A 25,713-nucleotide genomic window follows, 5' to 3' on the forward strand; every position below is an offset into this window, starting at 1 on the left:
ATTTTCTTGTGGAAATTTATCTTTGAAAGAGCCACCAGCCCATAATTACGGTGTTTTGTGTGGTGGTGCCACAGTAAAATCATTTTTCATGCAGTAAAGACTAGGTTCATTCTCTTTTAGTTTAAGCATGTTTTCCTTCCATTTAGAACTCATTCTGGTGACCAGAGCATTTCAGCAGTTGTTTCTTTAGGTTGGATAGGGGTTAATGAGGTTTGGGCAGACAGTTCTGCTACTGTATTGCCTTCGATTGAGGAAATTGCTTACTTATTATTTATCATTATCATTCTTGTCCAAAATGTGCTTGCGTTTTATGAAAGGAAACAGATGCTTATGCCAAAAATCTTACGGCAGAGATGAAGGAATAATGAATTAGTGAAACGGGATTTATTAAGAGAACACAATTTTATGAGTGGAAAAGGAGATACTCAGCCAAGGAAACGTCGTGTTGGGTATGTGGTTTAAGTAAGTGCAATTAATATAATGTTAATACTATACGCACACATATGGAAGACAGGCTGTGGGTGTTAAGAGTAGACGTGAATGGCATTTAAGAAAGGTGCAGCAAAGGTTAATCATTTCTTTCTTCATTTTAGAGTTCTCCAATATGCAGTTTGGGAAACATCTCAGAGTGAGTCAAGGTTTCATATTGGAATTGCTTGGTTTCATTACAGTACTGATCAGCACCGAGGGTCCTTTGTCATCCTAGTTGGTTATTTCTTTTATCTGCTCCCGGAGTCCCAGTTTGTCATCTGCCCCTCATCTCTCCAGCCCCAGTTCTGCCACAGTCCTATTCTTTTCCCAAGCCTCCACCCATTCCTGCTCAGGCTCCTGTGTCACTCTCATCTGCAGCTGGGATGCCACAAAATCCCTTGCTATCCCAAGGGAAATAGCAAGTCAGATCCACTGTCCAATTCTTTAGGTTCTCTGTCTTTCTGCAATAGATATCTTACACAGTTTATCTCCCAATTACTTAGTGAAAAAAGAAAAATGTAGCTCCCCAGAGCGCATATCTTCCTATCTGTCAGTTAAGGATAAGATAGAGATTTAGTGTAGGATTTTCCAAAGGAATCCAAAAGAAGTAAATGTTCAGTTCATGCTAAATTTCACTGACTTTAGCCTCAGCAGTGGCTCTCTGATTGAGCTACCCTGAACACGTCCTCCACATAGCTTTAGAGACACACTGGATATGGTAATGTCAAATATTAAGTGCACTTGGATCTCACACTGAAAATATCACATTCGGCTACCAGAACCTTTTGTTTATCCTAGGCACTGTTGTATTTTATGTTGTCAAATAGCCTGAGTATATTTTAAGCTCAGTTCTTGCAGCCTTCCTTTATGAATGTTGAGTGCAAAAGAGAAATGTGGTTTTGGGGAACAAAAGAATCATGTGCATGAGTGTTGTGGGTAAACACAGACACCTGTCTTTGAATATTGAGGCTTCTGTATTGATCACACTGAGTCTAGCAAGAACAGAAAGAAAGAAATTCAAGTGGGGTCTATTTACATATAACAGCAATAGGACAGAGTATTTTATCTGAAGTGTTTTCAGTGAAAGAAATGAAGCGGGAGTGGGAATGTGCTTATCAATAGACCTTGTTATTCTGCTCATCCTTTGATAAATTAACATAGCAAGTTCTTTTAGGCTCCCCTCAATCTTTTACTTGTTTGTACTGGACTTCATTGATCCATATTTAGCCAGGCCTGATAATGTGACAAGACAGCAAATGTAAACGGCAAAGTCAATGAGTATTTCCTTTCAGCTGAAACAAAGCAAGTCAGACTGACTATCAAACTCTTTGGATTTATATTCTTGTTTGCAGCAGAATTTATTACCTTGTTAGAAAATAAAACAAAACAAAAAGGGTGCAACCATTTTTTGTTATTGTAGTTAAAGAAGAACAATGTTATGGGAGGAGTGTCCTCTGGGCTTGCTCCAGTCAACTCTATCAAAGAGGCCAAGAATGATAAAATTCAAAACCTGCAGCTGCCGGTTCCTTTGGGAGTCACATTACAGTAGTACAAGCAACAGTCTTTCTTTTTAAAAAGGGAAGCATATGACTGCAGCCAAAGTCCTTTCAACGCAGTTTTAGGTAAGCTGATCTGCATAAAAGCCATTGTAATCTCTTGCGCTGCTCAAGTTTTAGGCGATATTTTCGTTTCATAATGCTGTTTCTGTGTCCACTGGAAACATCTGCTTAGACGTGCCAGGCTCGATCAAGCACCCTGTTACATCACTTGGCAAATGAGGTCACCTCAAGTAAATAGCAGTATTATGGCGAGGAGAATGAAAGCCCCAGGATTTAACTGCTAGGGCTCAAGCTGCAACCCGCCATGATGCCTGACAATGATGCAGCAATGCTGAAAAGGCTCAGCGGGTGCAGTGGAAGAGGCAAGCAACAGGGGGGACTCAAACACAAGTAATCAGGTCCCTCAAGATCCTCTTTCCACTGTGCCAAGCACTGACTGTGGGCATGGGCATGCTTCATATGCAGTTCACCCCTGCAGCCTATTTGCAGCAGCAGCTGCGTGGTTTTACATGATGATTAATGGGAACACTGAGCTGGAGCATATTGTTGGAATGAGGCATTAATGTACCAGCCATAAATACAGGCATTAGAGGAAACACCTTGGGAATGCAGGAGGGTGAAGGGTCTGTGTGGTTACCTGGCTGCCTCCAGCCACTACCAGGCAACTGCAGGCACCTCACCCAAACAGGGGCCAAGCCTCTTAAAATGTCATTTAAATTTTACCAGAATCGTTGTTTCTCTCACTGTGACACCCACAAGGGGAAAAGGAGCAGGAATATGTGTACATCAGGGCCAGGTCTTCCTTGGGCAGTGAGGTGAGGCACTCTGAGGTGAACACTGGTCACTGGCATCAATCCTCCAGGTTCTGTAATCTCAAATCTACTTTTGCCTCTACAGTCTGTTCGACCAACCTACTGAAAATCATTAAGAGCAACTTATCTAAATCTACCTTTGAGTTAATTTTGAGCCTAAGGCTCTGACTTACAGTGACGGGACCTAGGGACCCACAATAAAAATGAAAAATAGCAGCTATTAAATCTGTAAAAAGGAAACAACTTGGAAAAGGCGAGGGATGCCAAGCTAGCCTCTCCAGCAATGGCAGAGGGGAGTCAGACTTAAAGGACCATATGGCCTAGGCATAGTTTGAATAATCCCTTCCAATTAAAAATAAAGCCAGTTTTATATAAAACATCTGTTCTCTAAATTCAACAATTTGGTCAAAAATAAATAAATCTTTCATCGTGTTTTTGTTTCTCTGTTCAGATCCTTAGCCCTTTTGAGGCTGAAGGAGGAGTGTTTGTTGTTTCCTGTGATACTAGCAAGTATCAGTGCAGGCTTTTGCATTTTTCTTTGCTGGACATTCTCGTTTTCACCCACTCCCCAACCACAGAGCCTGTGGATAGCCAGCCATCCTTGCAAAGGGTTGGCTGTTTCAAGAGAGCCCAGTATACCCGAGGCAGGTCAGTGAAGATCAGCAATGAGTCTGGGCAGATGCAAGAAGACAGATTCTGCCTTCAGCCTTAGGCACTGCCCCCATAACGCTGCTGGCAGCTGGGCATGATACTCCGCTGGCAGGGTATCTGTCTAATGTCATCAGGCTTACATGTATCTAAAAGAGTTAGCCACTAAATCCTGATCCTAGCAGAGGTAAAGAGAGTACAAGATTATCCCTTTTCTGCCTGCATGCATTCACGTTTCGCTACAGGACCATAACAGAAAAAACAGCTTTGAAACAATCTATAACTGCTTGCCTTGGAAATGTCTGCTTTTTATTTGATAAGGGGAGGGAGATCTGTTGCAGGTATTATTAGAAATGATACCACTTTTCATAACTCCATTGGAAATCTAGCTGTGCAGATGGCAACATACCTGTCAAAAATAATTATCCAGATTGTAAAGGAAATATAAGCTGGGGATATGTATATCAAGCAAATTTGATCCAGTGCACAAACTGAGATTTGCTTTGTTCCCTAGGGTGATCTTACTGTCCTTTTCCTCTGAATATCATTTGCATCCTTCTCAGGAGGACATCAGTCTGATGTCTCTCCTCTGGCTGTGGCAAGCCATTGTTCCTGGTTCTTCAGGTAACTGTTTTTATTTCAGCGTAATGTAAAAGCAGAGGTGGGTAATCAGGGACCTGTAGATCCTAAACATTCCTTGTTGGTAATATCAGGGATGCTGTAGGCTGTGGGTTCTCTGCTGACAAGCAAGTGGCAGGGTACATACTCAGCTGGGAACACAGTCTGAGAAGAGAACAGGGCTGCTGGAAGATGATTTGATTCCTCTCTTCTCAAAACTCTGGCCAAAACAGAACTCCTCAGTTAGATAAAGACAGATGTGCACAGTGCCTGCCTTTTGCAAGGGCTTGTGTTCTTGTCCCATTCTGTGCTTGTTTTTCAGAAGCTTCCACTGGATTTGAACTCCCCTTCTCCAGTGGTATCAAGTATGTGATGCAGACAACTGAGTTCTGGGTTTAAACTCATCAGTAAAGACCTTTTACCATGTACACTTTGCTGTTTGTACCTGGAAATGTTTCACAAAGCTCCTGGCCAGTTTACATGACCAGATTTCGTGTACTTGCTAGCAGTGTCTTGGGAGTCGATGCCTGGTAAATGATACGTTGACTGAAACCCTTGACCTCCTGGGTCAAGACTGTCTGTTTTGCTCAGTGTGCTGAACATACAAAAAAAAAAAATGGCAACTAGTCATTACTGCCTAATTTCAGTCTACTCTTGTGCTTTTCTTAACCCTAGGCGTGTTCAGAACATCTTGTGGCTGCAAGAGGTGACAGCTGGAGCTTTACCTTGGGATGTTCCAGCCATCTGCCTGTCTCGCCCTCTGCTACACTGGTAGCAAATGGGTTTGGAGCAAGTTGTGCTGGCTCTGTGGCACTGAGGAAATACCGACGATATATGCTTTATTTTGTGCTTCTCCAGGGAAGGGAATGGGATTTTGGTACCAGCTCTCTAAGCCAAATACCATCAGAAAACCTCCAGTCTTAAAAGGCCAAACACAGACTGATGCTCTGGTTCAGTTTGTAGGGTGAAACAGAGTCTGGTCGTCTTTATCTTCAAAAGCTTTTTTTACAGTTGCATGCACTGTTTAATTTGGGCTGACTCTAGCCTTACTTTCTGGGAAAAAAAGACTCCAGAAATAATTCAGGCAGCTCCATTCAAGCTGTTCTGCAGATGTCAGCATATGCTGGAGTCCAAAATCCAGCACAGCCAGGATATGGTCGTATAGTAAGGGACTCCAGCAAGATATGCTGGACAGGAAAGATTTGTGCTATTTGAGACCATAACACCAGATTTCCTTTCCATTAGCATATTTATATGTCCCGTGTGCCATCTCTGTTTCTTCTTCCTGCTGCGGAATAGCGTACTGTGTCTTGATTTATGAAATGCTGAGCATCCAGATGCCTCTTGTTATCTCCTCGCTGAGAGGAGCAAAGCTGGTACATTTGGGCTACAGACTGTCACCATCACCCTCACCATGTGTTTGACAAATAGCTTAAATATAAAGAGACCTTCCTGTGAAGCTCAAGCAGGGATCATCTTCATTTGGTCAGACAAAGCAAAGAGTGGGAAGCACCATCTCCATTTTAAGGGCAGATGAGTATAGGGGCCTGAGGATCAAGAAGGACTCAGAGGTGAGCCAGGTATTCTCCAAGGACTTTCTGAAGTGAGCTCAGTCTGGAGCAATTTTGCTAACCATGATAGGTTATTCCTGGTTCAGTTCCTAGCTCCTGAAATATAATCTACCCCACAGAAACACCTCCATGCTGCTGCAATGAAGCAATCACCAAACTTGCCAGAGCTCTCAGCTCAGCATCCCTCAGAGGTGCAGAGCTTTTAGAGGGAGGAACATGGGTGACTCAGTGTTCGCACCCCAAACAGAGCCTGTTACACCACAGTAAAACTAAACCAATTCTCCAGGACTGAAATTCCTCAAAGGCTTTTTCTGGATTTGATCTTTCTCTCTCCAACTTCCCAGTAAAAAGAAAATCCCTATGGAATTTCAGAAATTTTCACAAAGAATTCTGTGGGGGATAAGATTTCTAGTGCCTATCCCTCAGCTCGAGTGACAGCTCCTGGATTTATTTCAGTGCAGACAGAATCGGCGTCTAAGTGGTCTTACTCACTTTTTTTTTTTTACCCTCTTGATAAGAATGCAAATCCCATTCTTTCTCCCGCTGCCGCTCTCACCCTCTTGAAATAGGCTGTTTATGGTGACTAAATGCTTCTATCCAAAACTGGCTGCCATCCAAATCCAGATGGGCAGAAAGCCTAAAAGCAACAGAAAACTAGCAATTTATATTAGGACACAGAGCAGCACCACACAGAATGCTTTGTTTAAACTAGCAGAGCTCTGTGTGCTATTGAATATATGTAAATAACCGGCTAGTGTGGGTTTCTACAATGATGCTGGCATATTTTAAAATACTTAAATACTCTGAGCAGCTCTTCTGACCCTGACAGATTCATTCTCTGTTGCTGGTTCTTTGAGTGAAAATCAGATGGTGGCTTGAGATTTGTACTACAGAGTAAATGAATTCTCACCTACCTGAAATATATTGTTTTTTACCTCCGTCTGTAGATGCTGTGCACTGCTGATTCTGCTTCTGAATATTCTGGATTTGTGATTAAAAAAATATACTGAAGGCATAACCAAAACATTCTAGGAGCAGAAAAAAGGAGATAAATATGACCAAAATGATACAGCAATTTTAATAACAGATTGGATAATCTAGCATAGTGAGTTGGGCTGGGCATAGTTCTTTACATTATAATGTATTTTTTAATAGCTTAGTGTTACGTGAGAGGATGTTGTGCATGTTGCGTACTGACAGAGCATCTTTAGCAATCACAAGCACTTAGACCAGACAAATGATGGTCTAATACAACACATGTAGCAACGGTTTGAATTTGGGCTTTGCCAAAGGTGTGGCAGCTTCAGCTTGCTGTGTTTTTGCGGTGTGATTCTCCAAAGGAGTCAAGGCAAAGGTGAGAGATAAGTGTAATGCGCTGATGTTTATCCTCCTGCCTTCTGTTACTACTCTGTTATGAGAGGGAGCTGACCAAAATACAGGCATATTTGGAAATGGAGAACCCCAAATATAACTGATCTGTTTGCCTCCCTTGGCAGTGAGTGTCAGTGACCGGCAATGTGATTACTGGAGCTGTAATCATTGCTCAGCATTCAGCTCAGGCATCCAAATACCACACTGAGCATCAGGTATGAGGTATGAGCAGCATCTGCCCCAGGGCTGTCAGGGAGGACACAGCAGCACAGAACCCCTGGCTGTGATGCTGCTCACAAGGATTGCCATGAGCATCAGATGTAGTTCCCTGACACCTCAAGTAGCCAGGTCCTCTCTGTTATGTGCACCCACAGGTCACAGACCACAATGTGCTTTGTGAGGTTCTGCAGCAAATTTAATACCTTATTTACAGAAGGACTAAAACCTTAATTATGGCACTGTGTCACAGGAGGGAAGACCAAGTACACCAGTATTTTGCACCCGTGTAGAAGCAGCCAATTGAAATGCCACCACATTTGCTGGGGTGAGAGGTGTTTATTCACCCACGCTGTTAAAGCCACTGCAGTATCTCTATTACCAGTTCTCAGCCTCTCTGAAATGGGTTTGTATTTAGAACCAGTGTGAGATCAATTGCAGTTTGCAGGATAAACCTGTCAGCTGCCTGTTTTTAAGAAGTGTCTGAGGTGTCCTTTTCCAGAGACCATCTTCCAACCCCCTGCTTGCCCTGTTGGAGAGCTATTAATTCCCACTAGACTTTAAACTGAAGTGGATTTAGTACTAGTTAAGCTCTGTTTTAGCGGGAAGGAAGACAGCCAGTGACCTGATAGGTCTTTCCATCTGTACTGTAATGATAAATGTTCCTCTGGTGTTCAGCCTTGCTTCCTCTGACTGCTGCTTCATGGCTGGAAATTTTACAGATGCAGCAGTGGCTGTGCACACATACTATGGCTCAGGAAAGGCCATCAAATGGTAATCCTGTCGTGGTACACCAGTACCTCCTGATCCCTGGAGCTGAGTTGGCTCCCATGCTTGGAGCAGCTGGGATGTCCCCATAGCAGGACATGTCCTTGTCTGGGATCTTTTTGGTGGCTTGCACTTCACCCTCCTGAGACTGATGAGCACTCAGATGGGTGTTCCCAAAATCAAAAAGGCTCATGTAAGTCAGAAGAAAACTCCTTTACCAGGGTCAGTGTCTGCCGTAGATGGCTCCCATCAGTGCTCGGAGTTTTGTGAGCAGTGTCCTGCAGCAGGGAGGGGAGCTGTGTGGCTGGATCCCTGCCTGCACCTGTGGTATAGGGCAGGGCTCTTTTCTAGCACAGATTTCATCTATTTTAGCACATCCTGATGAAAACATTTACACACTGAATGCATGATGACGCTTCCTAGCCCTAGCTTCCTAGGCACAAGCGATCACAGAGGATGGGAGTTGGTTTGCTGGTGGCAGGCAGCAGCCATCTCTGCGGGGCTGCCTTTGTTGAGCAACGTGGGGACAGGCTGGGGCTCCTGCCGGCTGCACTCAGGACACGGCACATTCGCTCTGGGCTCCTCGGGGCCCTCCTGCATCTTCGCAACATTTCACTATTTGCCTCTGCATTCCCTTTTCTTCTTGATTTTCAAGCCATTGCTTTCTGTGTAATTCACTACATTCATCCCTGTGTCAGATCTTTCGGTTATGCCTTATGCTCTGCAAAGGCATATTGCATCGTTATTTTTATTTTAATGTCTCTCACTGATCTTGTTGTACAGCACACAGATTAGACTGCTGTCTGGGTTTTAAATGTACCAGCCAATGGCTTTAATGGTGGTTTTTATCACAGGAATAATAAAAGTGAATATTATATGTTAAATTATGAAGCCATTTACCTGTGAAGTGCAACCTTAAGGACATCCTTTATTTTCTTCTTCCAAACGAAATGCAATACATGTGAGAAAGCAGCAGCCTGTCTGTACTCCAATTTGTATGCTCAGAGGTAGAGAGAGGCATGATATCCTTCTCTGAGATTGCAAAGTTACTCTCCAAAAATAAATTAAGTAATTAATAGCTTGAGGGAACACTTCAGAGGTGAAAGGATTTCTGTCATCAGGAATCAGATGTATTTGCATTATTCGTAAGTGGCTGACAAATTGTACACGTATTAGTGTAATATAGTCCTTCCAGAGAGATTACTTTGCCCTGGGTTAATCTGGTCAGTACATATCCTTTGTGGTGTGGTGGTAGGTAAGACACAAGAACAGGCATGGTAGAAACCTGGAAGTCCTTTGCAAAAGGGAGAGATTTCTGTTCCATTCTTTGTGGACAGCCTCTAAAAATGACTTGTGGGTCTCTACCTGTGTTAACTGCACCTGTAAAGGGACCCTGTTTAATTCCTCCTGCCAAAGATTGGGTCTTTCCTTGCAAACGTTAGCGCTGGCTATTCCAGTGGTGAGGTAGAGTGGTGAGCATGGAGGGAAGCCCTGGTCCATGTTTTAATCCAGAGGATGCTGGAGGAGCAGGTGATAGAAATTCATGGCAGGCAGCTGGGGAAGGGCAGCTCCCTCCCTTACATCCTCACATCAGAGGTGGGTTTCTAAAGCTAGAGGCTGTGAATGCTGAGGAAGAGCTTGATCACACCAGGTGCCCAGCAGCAACTAGAGGGTCTGATTTCTTCTGGTTCTCATTATATTAAATAGCTATTTTAATGAGACAGGGAAAACAGGAGTTTGGGGCTAGATGGAGTCATGAAGTGCACCTGCCTCCTCTGGGATAATGGTTACGGGTGTTGTCCTAATGGAAGCATCTGCTTGTATCAGGTGTTTAGTTGTTTGAGAAGGGATTGGCAAAAGCCCAGGAAAGGCTGATTTTAGGATAGCTGCCCCTTAGCCTGCTGTGCCCAGGGCAGCATGGCAGGCTGGGAGCTGCTTAGGGCATCCCTTCCCGAGCTGAAGCTCCCTAGCAAGTGCCTCATTAGTTCCAAACTTTCTGAACTGCTAACTTCCCCAGACCTTGTTTCCTGGGATATTTCTGGACTGTTTCACCTCTCAAGCAATAAAAATGACTTAACTGTCAAAAATGAACCCAACCATGTGAAGACAGTTTTTGACTACTCTGGAATATCCTTTGCCCATATTGTTGGAAACGATGGATCCTGGGCTACTGTTTTGACCAGCTTCTTCATGCCCAGATACCACACACGGCACTTAGGCCCTTTGTCTGAAGGCAAGTGAGAGTTAATTCTTTATAGCAGATGTTTCCTGTGTGATGGCAAACACGGACACCTAGTGGTACTTCAGTGCAGGGCATGTAAATGTTTGAAATTTGTCTCTGGAAGAGAAGTGCAACACAGTATTTGTTCGTGTTATCCCCTAGAAGGAAACGAGATTTGATTGTGTTCAGAGAAAATATCACAAATAACATAATGTGGAGGAAAGAAAAAATGTTTGGCAAGGAGTACTGAAAGTGATATTCATCACAAAATTAATTTGATAAAACTCGTCAGTGTATTTGCCACAAAGTAGTCAGGATTTTACTTGTGTCTTAAATATCTCATACCATACCAGACCAGGTCCCATACTGGATCAGAAAAAAAGAAAAAAAATAAAAAAATAAACTAGTTCTCAAATTAGCCCATAGCAAAGAAACCTCAGTAGGTATCACAGCAATATCTTATTCTTACCATGCCTGTGAATGTTTGTATTCAAGTTACGGGGAGAGTATGTCAGTGTGATGAGTGGTGGGTTTGTTGGTCAATTGTGTAGCTAGGTGCCAAGCTGATCTGGTGCGCTTCCATCAACCCACTGAGCTCTTTCTGCCAGGATTAATGCTACCACTCTGTCTGAATGGCCTCAAACAGCCACCATGGTTTGTTTTGTTTGTTTTTTTCCTATTTATTTACAAATAATCTTTCAGAGAAATATTTCCTTCTTCTTCCCCAAATCTAGCATTTCGTCTACGGCAGAGACACAGGACAGGTGAGAACCAGTCCTTGTCCACTGACCCCTTTCTGTAATTGTAAATATCACAACTGTGAATGGGATTTCTTTCTTGCCTGCATTAGACACACAAACCACTATGCCACTGGGTGGGGAAACAGGCTGTTCCCATGGGGGCGTGCATTCGGCCCGAGTGGGCTGCAGTAAGGGATTTGAGGTTGTACCAACTTGAAAGTAGAGCCTGTAGAGGTGGGTGTGCTCTCTTCAGGGGCTCACCCTGTCAAGCCAATAAGCAGGTTCCAGTTCTCACTGATTTCACAAAGGTACTGTGACACCTTACAAGATTTCTCCCAGTTCAGTTGGATTTACAAGCAGATTATTTAAAAACATTTTATAAAGTGCCTGTTTTTAGCTTGATATCCAAAGAAAGTGAGGTATGTGGTATTAAACTGTTTTGAATCAGCTTGTTTACTTCTCGTCTTAACAACTTTTGAATCAGGGACTAATTCAATCAAATTTTACATTGGAATAAGGACCTCAAAGATTCCTGCATGTTCCAGGAAGCAGGCAGGACATACAGAAGAGCCCTGATGAAGGCCCCTAATGACAGGCAGACAGCAAGAAATCCAGATTGGAGAGGAGCATTCATAGAGCTTCCTTATACCACAAAAAAAAAAAAAAAAAAAAAAAAAAAAAAAAAAAAACGTATAGATTTGTACTCACACCCTTTTAGACACCTGCAAATCCAACCCTGAGATCTAAATCTTTAAGAAAACAAGCTTTGCTAGCTATGCTGCTTGTGCAGTCACTTTTTCTCTTTTGTTCTGCTCTATACACAAATGCTTATATATCTGGTCTCTGGTTGTATAGAGACTGTGGTTAAGCAGAGACCAGTATTGTTCATTGAGCATTGCAGGGTGTGAGACTGAAGGAAAGCAGCAGGTTGCCAGCACTCAGTACGGAAGTAAGACGATACATTTATTCTTAGATACAAATCCTGGAAGTCAGCATATAATCAGTCACTCTGCGTTTATATATTTACACCTCTGTTTTCCGTCAGAGAGCATGGGAGGAGCTTTTCTGATCTGCCCTGTCAGGATTCCCTAATCTCCCAAGGGGTCCTGAGAGCAAGTTTGGGAAGACGAGGGCACATTTCTTGTCTTGCAAAAAGTTGTATCTGTGTCCTCACTGCACTGGTGGCATGTGGAAATGTGTCTAGCTTATGCTGTGGAGGGGGAGCTGGAATTTGTTCTGCCATGAGGCACAGCGCCAAGGCAGCCTGGGCTATTGCCAGGCTAGAAAGTCACCCCAGAAGCTAAAGCAAGAAAAAAAGCAAGGTTTCTGATGGACACCCACAGCTAGAAAGTGATGGCATTCAAAAGGTTACTGGGTGGGTAGCTTTGATTTCTCGCTTAAGCCCAACAGAATCAGTGAGAAGTAAAGGAAACCAGGGTCACAACACGTTGAACTTTGACAAAAGAAATGATTAACTTGGCTTCTAAGGAATACAGAGCCTGTCTTTGCCAGTGTAAATATGATGAACAGATGATTGCTTTAATCCTGCCCTCTCTAACTCTTACTCCATTTTTTTCTTTCCTCTTGAACCTGGGCAGTTGTCTGGAGGGTGTGAACTAACCGTGGTGCTCCAGGACTTCATAGCAGGCCACAGCAGCGAGCTGAGCATTCAGGTGGGGCAGACAGTGGAGCTGCTGGAGAGGCCGAGCGAAAGGCCAGGCTGGTGTTTGGTCCGGACCACGGAGCGGAGCCCACCGCAGGAGGGTCTGGTCCCCAGCAGCGCTCTCTGCATTTCCCATTCCCGCAGCAGCGTGGAGATGGATTGCTTCTTCCCTTCAGGAAAAGGTAGGCAACACCCTGACAGGTGTTAAGACTGTTTCGGAGTTCCCCTTTTGTATCATGTAAGTGCAAAGCTGCTTGGGCTGCTGTTGCAGTCAACGTGGGTAAAGGACTGTGTATCATGAGTGAGTTTTGTTACTGGATCTCTGTGAATCAGCACAGCGCTAGCCTAGCTCCATTCCATGAATCAATGTTGTACCTGTGTGTCTTTTGCTGTGTGGCAATTGTTATTGTCTTGAGACGCGGGATAATAGTAAGAGCTTTTAAACAACAAAGGGACCACTTTCAGAGTCTAAAAGCCTAGAAGGAGGGAAAGTCAAGCTGTATATACGCCCAAGATGCCCCAAGTTATGGATGTGTTACTTTAGGAATGCCACTGGTGTGTGGTCTTTTAGTGTATCCCAGCTGACTGTCTATGGCTAGAAACACCAGTGAGTACTGGTGTACCAGTACTGACTGACTGGTGAAATGGAGACTTTGTGCGTAATGCCACAGTACAAGGGGTGAAGAGTCCTTTACAATCAGTGCATGACAAAACACGTCACCTGTATTACCCTGAGAGCTTGGGTGTTTACATCAGTTTTCAGGGAAACGTCCTACCCTTTCCTACAAACACCTGCACTGAAAGGTGAAATATTGTTCGTCTCTGTGGTGTCTGTGGCCTATTCCGTTGATCTTGTGTTCTGAGCTCTGTGTCCCACGCATCACATCAGTGCAGCCAGGCACAGGAGATGCCCCGGACTGCTAGACCAGGACCTGCTTGGTTCAGTGTGGCTGGAGCAAGTCCCCTTCTGGCTGTGTTCTGTAGGGTGCAGGGGAATAGCTCCACAGGTCCCACTCCTGGCTTCAAACCCACAGCCTCAACTGGCTTTTAAAATTTGTTTGTTTCTCTCCCTGAGTTAGGGGAAATAGAACTTGGTCCTTTCTTGTTTGAACAAGTTAAGCTTGGTGGTTATGTTTGTTTTGAGAAAAAGCATTGAAATCAAGCTCTCGTCTGCCTTTGCTCCCTGCCTGCAGCCCTGTGGCTGCAGTGGGGAGAGGTGCACAGGGCACTGTAAGGGGTCCGGAGTCAGAGTTTACCTTAAAGCCCAGGAGGCAGGAGGTGAAGCTGCTGCTGACTGTCCCCGCTGCCTGAGGTGCAAACTCCAACTTGTCCCATGTCACGTAGACCTGCCACACCTCTCCTCCCTGCATGTCCGTGCCCTGCCGGCTCTTCTGGCTGCTGCTGCTGCCCCAGGAGCCTGTCCTGGTCCTCAGTTTCTCCCTTCAGCCCTACAGGGCTGTCTTCTGAGAAGCGCTGCCACACCTCCCTGCAGATTAAATATGTGAGTAAAGAGGTGAAGCCGAAAATCAGCCTGGCCTGCGTAAGAGCAGCCAGCACCTGACATGAGGTGACTCACAGGAAGACAGAGACGTGCCCACTGGGAGCGCACTGGGCTCGGCTCCTCTGCTGAGGGATGCTGCGAAATGCCGCTCAGACCTCGGCTTGAAAAGTTTCTCCTCAAATGAAACTACACCAAAAAATTGCGAGTGTAGGCCATGGGCAGGGAGGCAGGAAGCCCTGAGGAGTATGGAGGCCAGGTGGTGTGGGGATGAGGGCTGAGCACCAGGCCAACGCCGCACAGTGTGATGGGCATAGTGTGGGGCTGTGGCTGGCAGACAGGAGCCAACCGATGTCCAGTGGGCTCCAGGCTGCCTGAACACAGCACCCAGCCTGTGCCAGCACCTTGCCAGGCCATGAGATGGATGATCCCAGGGAACTCACTGAGCTGGCTCTCACCCCCCCTTCTCCAGGCAGGTGCAGTCAGTCTGGGGCCAGCCGGCTCCATCCATGCATTCGTTGCCTTTAGCTCCTTGCATCTCTCTCCCCCTCAGCCTCTGTTTTCTTCCTGCACACACCAGACCTGTAACAGGGAGACTCAGCATTAATGGGATCTCCAGAAGTGCTTCTAGAAATAATAAAAATAGCCACCCAGTCCACAGTTTTGGCCAGAGTACAGCAAATAGGTTCTTCTGTGTCTAATCAGTTCTCCTTCCACTAGGAAAACAGGAAATCGTTTAAACTGAATGTACAGATGCTTGAAATAAAGAGAGGGGAGTAAGTTTAAAGTGGAAAATGAACTATCCACTGGAAGAGCTTGCCAGTCTCATGAGATCGTGCAAGGATTAACATCATAAACGGCTTCTAGCTGTTCAGATTTGTGTTCTTCTCTATTTCCAGTATCTTCGGGCATGGTTTGGATTAGGAATCCCTTGGTCCAAGATTCCAAAATGTCTGGCCCTTCTCTACAATCCTTGCTTTATGTAGGGCAAAGGCTGGCACGTCTTATGTCAGCATCAAGTGGTCTCCCCCCATCTGTTTCAAATACATAAAGATACACAGCTGCAGAATAGCTGAATTTTGCTTGCAGTTAACAAGGCACACCATTCTTTGCCTTTACAAGCACGGTAATTTCAAGAATAGAAAGTATCTGTACATAAAATTTCTAATAGTAAAATTTGCCATCTGTGATATAAACACGCAGTTTTTGACAAATGTAGAATAGTTGCATCTGCTTAATGAAAATGGTAAATAACCGTGTTTTGTCCTATATCAATTACGGTGGACTGTAAATATAAATCATGAGGCTCACAGAAAGTACCTACCATCCTTAAAATGAAAGACAAAAGATGCACCTGAAACATCCACATCTGAACAGAACACCTGTGAAAGCCACTGGAAACAAAATCAAACATCACAACTGAACATGTGCTCTGGCTCTCTTTCCCCCCTCCCACCCCTGTTTTAACACTATTCCATTCTAAATAGTTATTGAGTTAACATAAAATATTACAAAAGGGAAAAGTTGGTGGAAATATAAGAGAAAAAAAATAAAAGAAAAAAAAAGAACATTCCCTACGTTTCATAATGGAATATCTTTGCAGATTTCTCTTGTTGATCAGTGAAAGCACAGAGACGTCAAGGACTAGTCTCCCAGCCTTCCGTCTGACTCCTGGCTGTGTTCCTTTGAAGGATACACACTTGGTTTTTTCATGACTTTACTACAGCTCAGAGCCCAAGTACAGTCCTGCCTGTCTGTGTTTTCCAGTAAGCTGACGGAGTTTGCAATTACCCCCTGTAAAAAGTCAAACAGGTTTCTGAGATTCACCTTTTTGCAAATAATTTACTGATGACTGAATACGAGGAACTGGTCTGCAGTCTTGTTACTGTAATCGAGAATTTGTGTTATTATTTTTTTCCTGACTGGCATTCCTTCAGAAGGAAAAAGAAAGGCTTGTGACACTAGGAATGAAGCTCTGTTTGAATTGTCTCACGGGGCTAATTACAGAAAACTGTGACTTTTATTCCTGTCTCTTTTATTCTGTAATTGAGCTCTAAGGTATTAAACTATAAATTTCACATTAAGGGAGAAATCTGCATGGACGGAAAGCGACCTAATGACCTAGTCAATATTCATTAAGCACACTGGGACAAGCATGTTCCTGGTGTCAGCCTGTTAGTTTCATCTGAGTGATTCCAAATTTGAATTTGGCCTATCAAACCTTTAGAAGAAATCTTGATCTTACAAATCTTGTTTTATGACTGCTCACTCAACGTTTTTGTTGTGATATCATAGTCACAGTGTAATTCAAAGGCTAGTTCTTGTAGTAATTTTAAACAATGTCAATCATCACAACAGAAAGCGTTAAAACAATAGGGTTTATAGCATTTGGTTTAGGCTGATGATATGCAAAGGGATCCCATTCAGGGCCCCAAACCAGATTCAGCCTGCAGGATGCTTGTTTCTGGTCCAAATCCCTGGAGGAGATGAGAAGTACATTGTTTTAAGATGCTATGCAAACATCTTGCTGCGCAGGCAGATGGCCACTTAACAGCAGGGCTTTGGTGGCAGCGGTGGGTCCTCGTAACAGAGCAAACTGAGCAATAGTTGGGTGTCTTCCAGCTGCAGAGGGAACGTAGGCCTCGCAAGGTGTGTGTTGGCAGGGTGAGCATCCTGTCTGCCTTTCCCAGCCTGCTCATGCTGGCTTGGGTGCATCAGCTGGGACACCGTCAGACTTCAGGCAGGAGGGCCAGGGGTTTCAGTGCTGCTCAGGTGAAAGCTTCTCCATTTAGAGAGTCCCACCTGCCTGATCTTACGGCCTGTGGGATCCTGTGACTGCAAGCTGAGCTGCAGAGGAAGAAAGCAGAGGAAAGATGAATAAAATCTGGTGAAAAAAAGAATAGTAACAATGAAAAAGAGGCTACCCTGAAACCTGCATTTTTGTGACCACTCCTCGTGGGAAACATTATATGGATCATTATATGGATTAGTGTGCAAAACCAGTGAGGCTATAATGTGGCTCTTGTTGGGGTTGGAAGTCTCTTCCCTCCAGCCCCTGATCTCAGAAGAGCAATCTATGTAGGGAAAAGCATGATCGTTTCTTCCCACGTCTCTGTTTTTAAGAACATCTTGGATTTTAGTAGGGGAAAAGAGTCTAGGTTGCTTTTGTTGTGTCCCTGTTCCTGTTGAGTATTAAATTGTGATCTACATTGGCTTGCGCACTTTCTCTGTTGTTTTAAACAATCTCTGTTGCAAAACATATTCGATGGTAATGATTCCTGATTTCTCGGGGGAGCTGTGTGAGGACGATTCAGAAGTTTTAGTGCACTGCATTAAACCTTCAGTTGTCTTTGTAGAGGCAGAGAAATTGTTTTTGTTTTTGAAAGTCTTAATTAAGAGCAGTCAATTAAAATGTTTGTATGGCTCTGAACTAAAAGAAACATTTTATTAGGTAACAGTTGATTTATCTGGCACATAAACAGGTCATGGGGTTTTTATTAAATGAACAGTGTTCAGGCTCCCATTGTCAATATAAACATGCAGTATTAAAACAAGCAAACAAACAAAAACCCCTTTTCTCTGTTCCTAATACCGGTCCAACAGGGGTGTTCAAAGTCAGAATTTCATTGTACAGCATTTCAAAAGAGGTCACACAAACCCCTCCTACTAATGCTTAGTGCCTCGTGGCATCCTTGTTACAAGTTCAGGACATGACATATGTTGAAAAATCCCATCAGGAAAGCTTTTACTGCATTTTCACTCTGTTTCAATTATGATAGAGCAGCTGGAAACAAGTCGGCTAACAAGCATTTTGTAACATGGCAGTTCTCTGTAGGCTGACACCAAGGGCTTCCGGGCCCAGCTTGGGACCAGTGTTCCACCTCAATATACCAGGGGAAAAAATGAATAATGCTAAGGAATGGGAATAGAAAGACTAGAGAACTCAAAACTGCTTTGCTATTTCAGTCAGGTCATCCTTTCCTTTGGTTTTTCACTGCTGTGTCTTCTTCCTCTTGCTCTTGAAATGGTTGGTGGTTTTTGGCTTCACTTTCATGGACCTTCACAGCTTCTCCCCACATCACTTCTTTCTCCCTTAGAAGGCAACACCTGCTTGGGTGCTGGAATGATTGATGATGCCTCACTCCCTTATCAGCTGTTACCTTTTGGTCTTGGATCCTGTACTTTCTCCTACCTCATAGTAACCTGTGGGAGAACTCAGATAATCATAAAGTGTCCACTCTTGGTGTTGTCAATGCTTACACCTTCTCCTGGACTGCATCATCACCAAAATAATCAAAAATGAACAAATATTTAGCAACAAGTGGCAATATGGGTGATGAGATGTGATTTTTGTTCTTTTTAAGAGGTGGACCAAGATGAGCTAAAGCTGAATAGGAATATTCCTATCACTACAGCTGAAGCTCTGCCACTAATGGCAGATACATTAGTACATCCAGAAGACATAACTATACTGATAAATCCTTGTGCAGCCAAGCCCTAGAGGCTGTGTCGGTCCAAGCACCCCCAGAGCAAGTAGATAAGATAGGCACAGCCTGACCAAGCCTTGCAAGTACTTGGCCTCCACGGTGAGTCTCAGCAGATACAAGGCATGGGGCCGATTGTGTGCAGGCTGTTGGAGTCCTGTTCTGATAGCTCATGAACGCCACTACTTCTCTGACATGGTGTTTCTATTTCTTTCTTCCTTTTTTTTTTTTCAGTATGTCATCACTAGATATTTAAAGCTAGATTCAGCCACGTGGGTTTGTTTAAGACGTATCAGGTACCACTGAAGTCAATTATACTTATTGCTTCAGCTGTTCTGTTATCTAATCAAAGCCCAAGGCCTCCAGTGCTCTACCTGGAACTTTATTTTTGTGGAGAAGTACAATTTAGATGAATGCTTTGATAAAACAGGAAAGGCTATTTTGGGGGAAGTTGCTTTGCTTTTGTTCAGTGGATTTTTATTATTTTAAACACAGGAGTCTTTGTTTAAAAGAGAGAAGGCCTGCAAATTTTCTTGTTTACTTTGCCTTTGCTTCCCCTTCTGACAGGGGGTAAAACTTCATCCACCTAATCCCCTGTCAGCTTAACCCCAAGTTTCACTGTACAGTGGCCATGCTGATTTTTATTTTTTTTTTCACTGGGAAAGAAGAAAAAGGGGGAAGGGGGACTGGGATTTAAAATGCTGCAGTCAGCTGTGCTCATCAAGGATGCCAGAGGATTCAGCACCTGGTCTGGGTGGAAATTCAGCCGTGGTACACACCGAGCTGTAATCCACACCTGCTGTGATCACAAATAATCCGATCAGAAGGATTAGACGCTTGGACATAGCATGTGTTGGGCCTGATTCTCTGTATTAATGTGGGACCCTTTGACAGGTCACCCTCATGGTTCATGTACCAGGAGCAGCTTGGAGGGTACAACATAAAACTGGACAAAATCCAGTAGCTGATATTGCACAAAGGTCAGGCACCTGAGCTGAAGGTTTATTCTGGCATTACAGTCTCTGACAGCTTTATTATTGTGCAACTCATGCTCGGTTTTCTAATGCGTCGTTTACTGCGCCTTTGGGATTTTTGCTTAATTTGGCTGGGAGGCTGTCAGGGAACAGGCTTTCCTGGTAGCAGGTATAATATCGATTGCTCATACCTCTTCATTAACATACTGGCACCAGCATCTTAGGCTGTGGCTGAATATGGAATATAGAATTTCTGCCGATTGAGATAATAAATCTTTCTGCTTTTAGCATCGCATTAGTCAGCCAACTAAAACCCAACAAAAACTGGCAGAGAAACGCTACTAGTGGTCAAATGGGAAAGCATCAGCAAAAATGTAGTGCGGGATGTTTCCAAACTGCGTGGACCTGTAGGAGGACAGAAGCATTCGCACTTTGGAGGGTTAAGTGCTGGTCTTTGCAGAAGGAAACGAGGACCATGGTGTATCGCTGCCACGCAGCGCCTGTCAGCACTGCGCCCAGTGGTGCACATGAGTTGGCTGTTTCCAAAACGAAAAATCTTCTCTCAAGATAAAGAGTCATTTGTTTCCTGTAGATATGCTTGTGGGCTTGTTGGAGAGGCAGGTTTTAGAAAAGGGTACAGTTACTTATTGCAGCACTTCTGTTGCATGCAGAGTGTGGCTTGGCAGGTCCAGGCTTGGGTGGTGGAGCCCAGCGTGCAGTGGTCTGGGCAGGCTGGGTCTCCCCATCGAGAGCTGGAGCTCGGGAGAGGGAAAGCAGCTCTTGTGAGTCCCCCTCAAGCTCAGCACATGTTTTTCTCCTGCAGCCTGTGTGGAAGACCAGGGTCAGAAATTCTCCATGCTCTCCTGCCAAATTTCCCAGAGGGCCACCCCTTGCTTTCCAGGGGCAAGTTAAACCAACTCACATATTTAGGGCTCTATGCAATGGGATATGATTGTGCTCCTCACTGCAGGTGTTGAGAAGCCCCAGAGCACCCGTGTCTCTATCCATTTTCTGCAGAGAAGCAGGAACCTCCTTCCTTGGCTGCATGCTCACAGATGAAGGGGAGAACCTAGCTGCTTTGGTGGGTTTTGGGGGGTGGCCACAGCCTTCTCCTGGCCTTGTGAGCCATCTGTGACAGACTGGGAGTAGTTCAGCTGTGTACACCTAGACAAGGAAGACTGCTCTGGTTCTGTTTTCCCACCTTGTCTTCAAAGGCATGCTGCAAAAGAAATATTTAATTTGTATTACTAACGTATTGATTTCCTAATTGTTGGGACATCACAAAGGACAAGGTCAGTAAGATAGAACTACTAAGTAAACACTATACTTCTATTTCATTAAGTGAGACTGCTTTCTGGAGAAATCTGGGCTGTGCAGCGTCTCATATTGCCTGGGGAAGACCAGAGGCATCTCCCATCAAAAGGAGTCTGAGCCAGGAATGGCCTGTCCTGCCCAGTCCCCAGTTCTCCTGGTGCTCATCCCAGCATGTGTCCTTTCATAAAACAGCTGAGCTCTGAACTTCCTTTCCTGTAACAGGGTCAGAGCAGACAGAGGGGCCTTTGAAGGGACTCCGTGAAAAGCAGTGATCGAGTCTGAGCAGCAGTTGCTCTACTGAGGAAGGAGCCAGGCTCCTGCTGTGGTGCTGGGGAAACCAGGTATTTTCCAGGACTCCCCATGCAGTTATCCAGGAGAGGAGGCACCTATTGAGAATGGTCTGAATTTGGGGCCAGTTTCTTTTTAATAACTGCCTAGGGACTTTCTTCTTCTCCTTTGAGCTGAGTGTATTGTAGACACCAGAGCAAGCAGGCAGAGCAGAGTTTGCAGCATGAGTTTTTGTGCTGGCTCTGACCTGAAGCCAACAGCCATAATATCTCCACGCCTCTGCCCCACTAGTGAAAAACAAGCAGCCTGGAGGTATAAAAATAGCTCTTTGAGTAAAATCTATTTCCTCTCTATTTAGTCGTGTGTCTTGAGATACGTGTAGCGTGGTGGGAAGGGGGGAGTTGCTGTGCAGCGCTTGGCCCGTTGAGCTAACAGGAAGGTCACCGGCCGCCTTCGCTGAAAGAGCGGCGGGAGCATGTGGACGGCTTGTGTCTTGTGTTTCCTCTGAGGCCAGACTAAATTTAGCAGATTCGCAGATGGACATTGGACCGTAATCCATCTGGGACTGTGGGGAGAAGAGTGGGATCTGGGTTGTTTGCCTAGGCTTTTTGCTGCGTAACCAGCCCCAGCGAGCCACCATTCATTATTATGTCCCTCTTCTGCCTTGCTGAATGCGCTGCAACTTCCTCCCTGGTTGCTTGCCCTGAACTGTTTAAGCATGAAGGAAAAATAAAGACTGCTGGTTCTGTGTTTGTACTAACTCAAAGTCAGACTGTGGATATACTTTCTATAGCATCAACACAAGGGCTGAGCCTATAGATCGTACCTGTGAGATTTGTAGTAATGCAGATATTAACGATGAGGGCAAATCTCATTTAAGGCTTCCCAGCTTCCAGACAGTTAAAGGGATTAATCCTAAATGCAGTATTTACACCCTGCAAGGTCTGTACACTGCTGGGCTGGTCCTTCCGTTGCTAATCTTAAACAAATATTTTATGAGTGTGTTTTGAAGTGAACTAGCTAGGCTAAAAATCCCATTTCCCTGACCAGTCTGAACTAGAGCTAGGCAAACTGAAATGCAAAGCACATGTGTATTAAATAATGTATTTTAAGTAATTGAAATTATGTTTCTGTATATGTGCTTCAGCACACTGCACGGATTTGATATATTGATCCTGACACAAGAAGCCTGATTTTCCTGTCATTTACGCAAGCATTTTGACAGAGCAGTTATTCCCAGGTTACACATTTTGCAAGAAGAGCCTGAACCCATGTCAGCTTCACTTAGTTCAGATTAATCCCAAATTCAAGAAAGTATAGTTAATGTTGTTGTTGCTGTGATGATCTAGAAGTCTTAGGGCAGGATGTTATTTACATAAGTGCCAGTGTTTTTTGTTTTGTTTCCCATTCATATTAACTGGCCCAATAAAAGGCATTACTTCTTCTCACAAATACTGCCTTGCTTTAACTCCAGAACTGCATTTATCGTTTCTTCAAGGCAGAGCCCATGTTTGACTATATTTTCCCTAAATCTGTTTAAATAAGTCTCTTGCAGTTCAGAACACCTAAAGAATGGTTCCCTCTTTTATTATAAGAGATTAAACCATTCTTGTCTCTGGTTGTCCTCAGCATTTCTTAAGAGGCTCTATTTTACATATGTATCACAAATTCTTCATAAGAGCACTGAAGAATTATTGACTCTGCAGAATTGTAATGGAGTGAAATAAGCATTTCCTTTCCTTTCTGGATTTTAAAAAATACAAATTAAATTCCATGCAGTCTCAAACAGTAGAGGGATAATTGCTTGCAGATTGCAGTGAGGGTTGGGATGGCCTCCAGTCTCTCTAAAGGTGTGCGGTCAAACAGAAGCAGCAGTGATACTCTATCCAAGACTTCCCATAACAAAGCAGCTCTGATTTCATCTCCTCACCAATGCAATTTGCAACTCATATATGCTGTTGACTCCTGTTTTAATGAAGAGGACCCAGTGTTCCACGTTTCTCACCAATAACATTTAACTGCCCGATGCCAAATTAAGTTTTTGTTGCCCTTTGCTTTTGTAAACCAAAGAAATTAAAAGTTAGATAGTAGTACCCAGTGTTTCCATTTCAAGGGCATTGTTCTATTTTCTAGAGTAGGGAGGACCGCTGAAATCTTTTAGCTCAAGCTTTTTCTTTCCCATAGATCATTTTTTAGAAGTGTTCTTAGGTCCTCATACATTTCAGTTTTATTCCTTGCAGACTGTGCCCAGCTCGTTATTTTTTTCTGCAGATTTCACATATCTTCAGATTTTTAAGCTAATGGTTGCATTTTGCCAAGGAACATATACCCAGTTTCCTTGGAAATCTATGGGAATTACATTTAGGTATCAGAGAACAGAATGCAGCCTTAAGAGCCAAATGTCATTCTTCAGAAAAGCACTGAGGAATTCATTAACTCTGCAGGACTCAGTGAAATAAGTACGTTTTTACTTCCCCAGACTGCAAAAAACAAGTTTCATGCGGTATGAAGGAATCAAGGTGCTCTTGCTGCAAAGAAAGGCCTTTCTAACCTGTGAAAAAGCTTAGTAAAAAAAAAAAAAAAAAGTTTGTGCATGGATGGCAGGGAAGTGCAGTTCAGGCTTTTCACTACAGGAATCTTCATGGGTGTTTCACATCTGCTCAAATAAATCTGCCTCATGTGTGCTACACAGACATGCTGCTGCTCCATGGGACAACTGCTTTGGACAGAGCCTTCACCTGAAAGTTGTACACCTTCTGCAGTGTACAGTCTTTCCTTATATTCAAAAATGTGTCTTTCTGCCCATAAAGATGCACATTCTGCTCTCCATCACCATCCATCAAAAAAACGTGCTAGGGGACATGCAGGAATGCCAGAGATGGGCCTGATCTTAGCAGCACTGGGGACTGGTACTTCTCTCTGCTGAGCAAAAGATAGCCAGCCAGATGGAAGTACCCATTTTGTCTGACACAGAGAGACTGAATCTGAACCATCAAACCTGCACACCGTGCCTCCCCAAGCAGTCAGGATCTACCACAGCGAGTGGGATCACTGAGACTAAGAAATAATGCAGGTGATGCATCTGTCATGTACCCTGAGGCTCTTCCACTAAATTATTGCCAATAATGGCAGGAGAAACAAGGCAGATCAAGGAACTGATCTGGACTAAAAGAAACTTTTTTTTTCTTTTTTTTTTTTTTTCCCCCCATCTTAGGTTAATTTTAACCTGGATCCATGTGTGGATCAGATTCACTGCGAGGCTGCACAAACATTTCTGTTGGCACAGGGAAGAGGCAGGAAGGCACAGGCACCTGGGAGAGACAGAAAAGGCAACAATGAGTTTTGGCAGGGCGGTTGGCTCTTGACAACGTGAAGTGCTCATGGAACTATCATATAAGGCAGAGCTGTTACGTACCAAGAGATTGGCTAAACATAGGAATGAAAAATTATTCCAAGACATCATGTACTTGTTCCTCTTGCAGAAATGCAACAGGTTTTTCTGTCTTGTAGTGACTAGAAATGCCAATGTGCTGCAGTTCAGATTTTGGTAATGTCTGATGGTACCAAGCAGAAGAAGGATTTCTTGAGTGTTTGGTGCTGAACCAGCAATCACTCACAGACATCCTTTGGAGCAGCATTTCTGTTCAGGAGATCCTACCTGCCAGAGAGCTAGGATCTGAGAAATGCAGTTATTGCTGGTCTGTGGACAGTAAAGAACAGAAGTGGGCAGAGGTACTCCACATTGTTCCAACATAAAGTTGTTTTCTAGATAGTCATTCCACAAACTGATATAAAATAGTTTAAAAACTATATATATATTTTTAATTCTCCCCACAACAGGCTGCCTGTTACGTGTGTCCTTGTTATTTTTATCCTGCTTAAGTTTTAATAACAGCTTTGCAGATTCTTTTATGCTTGTCTTAGATCTGGTACTGTAAACCAGAAAGCTTTGCCATCCTAAACATTGCCTGGTAAGAATTCCTCTATGTTCTCTTTTTTACACTAAGAAAAAGGAAAGTGGAAAATAAACTTACTCCAATAATTTGGCCCAAATAAATAAGGGCTTTGACAATATTGACATTGAATTTTATTTTAATTCCAATCCAATTCTTCCAGACTGGCCAAACAGAGAAAGTTTCCTCTCTAGCAAATGGTGTTTGCCAGTTTTTTGATGTTTCTTTCAGTTTGCCTTGAATTATAATTGTGTTGGATGCTGGATGGGGGGACAGCTGATGAACACAGCTTGCTGTTTACTGCAAGACATCTCAGGCAAGTAGACCAAGATGTCTACTTCTCTTCTATCAGAAACAAAACAAAACAAGCAAGAAGACTTTCTCTAAGGAAGGAGAAATCCCATTTAAAGAGAAAATTAGCTGTGGTTTCTAGCATCCAAATAGAACAACCTCAGGCAAGTTGAGACAGGCACATCAGGACTACTTCTGGTACACTATTAGGCTATAGTTGCTAAAACAACTCACCTTTGTCATGCACAAGTGG

At 43.8% G+C, this 25,713-nt stretch overlaps 1 protein-coding gene across 23 annotated transcripts in view; it reads left to right on the forward strand.

Annotated features, from left to right (window-relative positions):
* Positions 1–25,713, forward strand: part of KALRN (kalirin RhoGEF kinase) — a 496,146-nt gene that overhangs the window by 393,309 nt on the left and 77,124 nt on the right. For 19 of the 23 annotated variants that reach the window (XM_072040793.1, XM_072040795.1, XM_072040794.1 and 16 more), the window contains 2 exons: positions 10,990–11,019; positions 12,594–12,840. In XM_072040793.1, coding sequence (XP_071896894.1) covers positions 10,990–11,019; positions 12,594–12,840 — 277 coding nt within the window. Of the gene's footprint in view, positions 1–10,989; positions 11,020–11,946; positions 12,371–12,593; positions 12,841–25,713 lie in introns of those variants that run through there. The other 4 variants (XM_072040788.1, XM_072040808.1, XM_072040806.1 and 1 more) reach the window with 2 other exon arrangements.

Source organism: Anas platyrhynchos, chromosome 7 (assembly GCF_047663525.1).
Source record: "Anas platyrhynchos isolate ZD024472 breed Pekin duck chromosome 7, IASCAAS_PekinDuck_T2T, whole genome shotgun sequence".
NCBI lineage: Eukaryota > Metazoa > Chordata > Aves > Anseriformes > Anatidae > Anas > Anas platyrhynchos.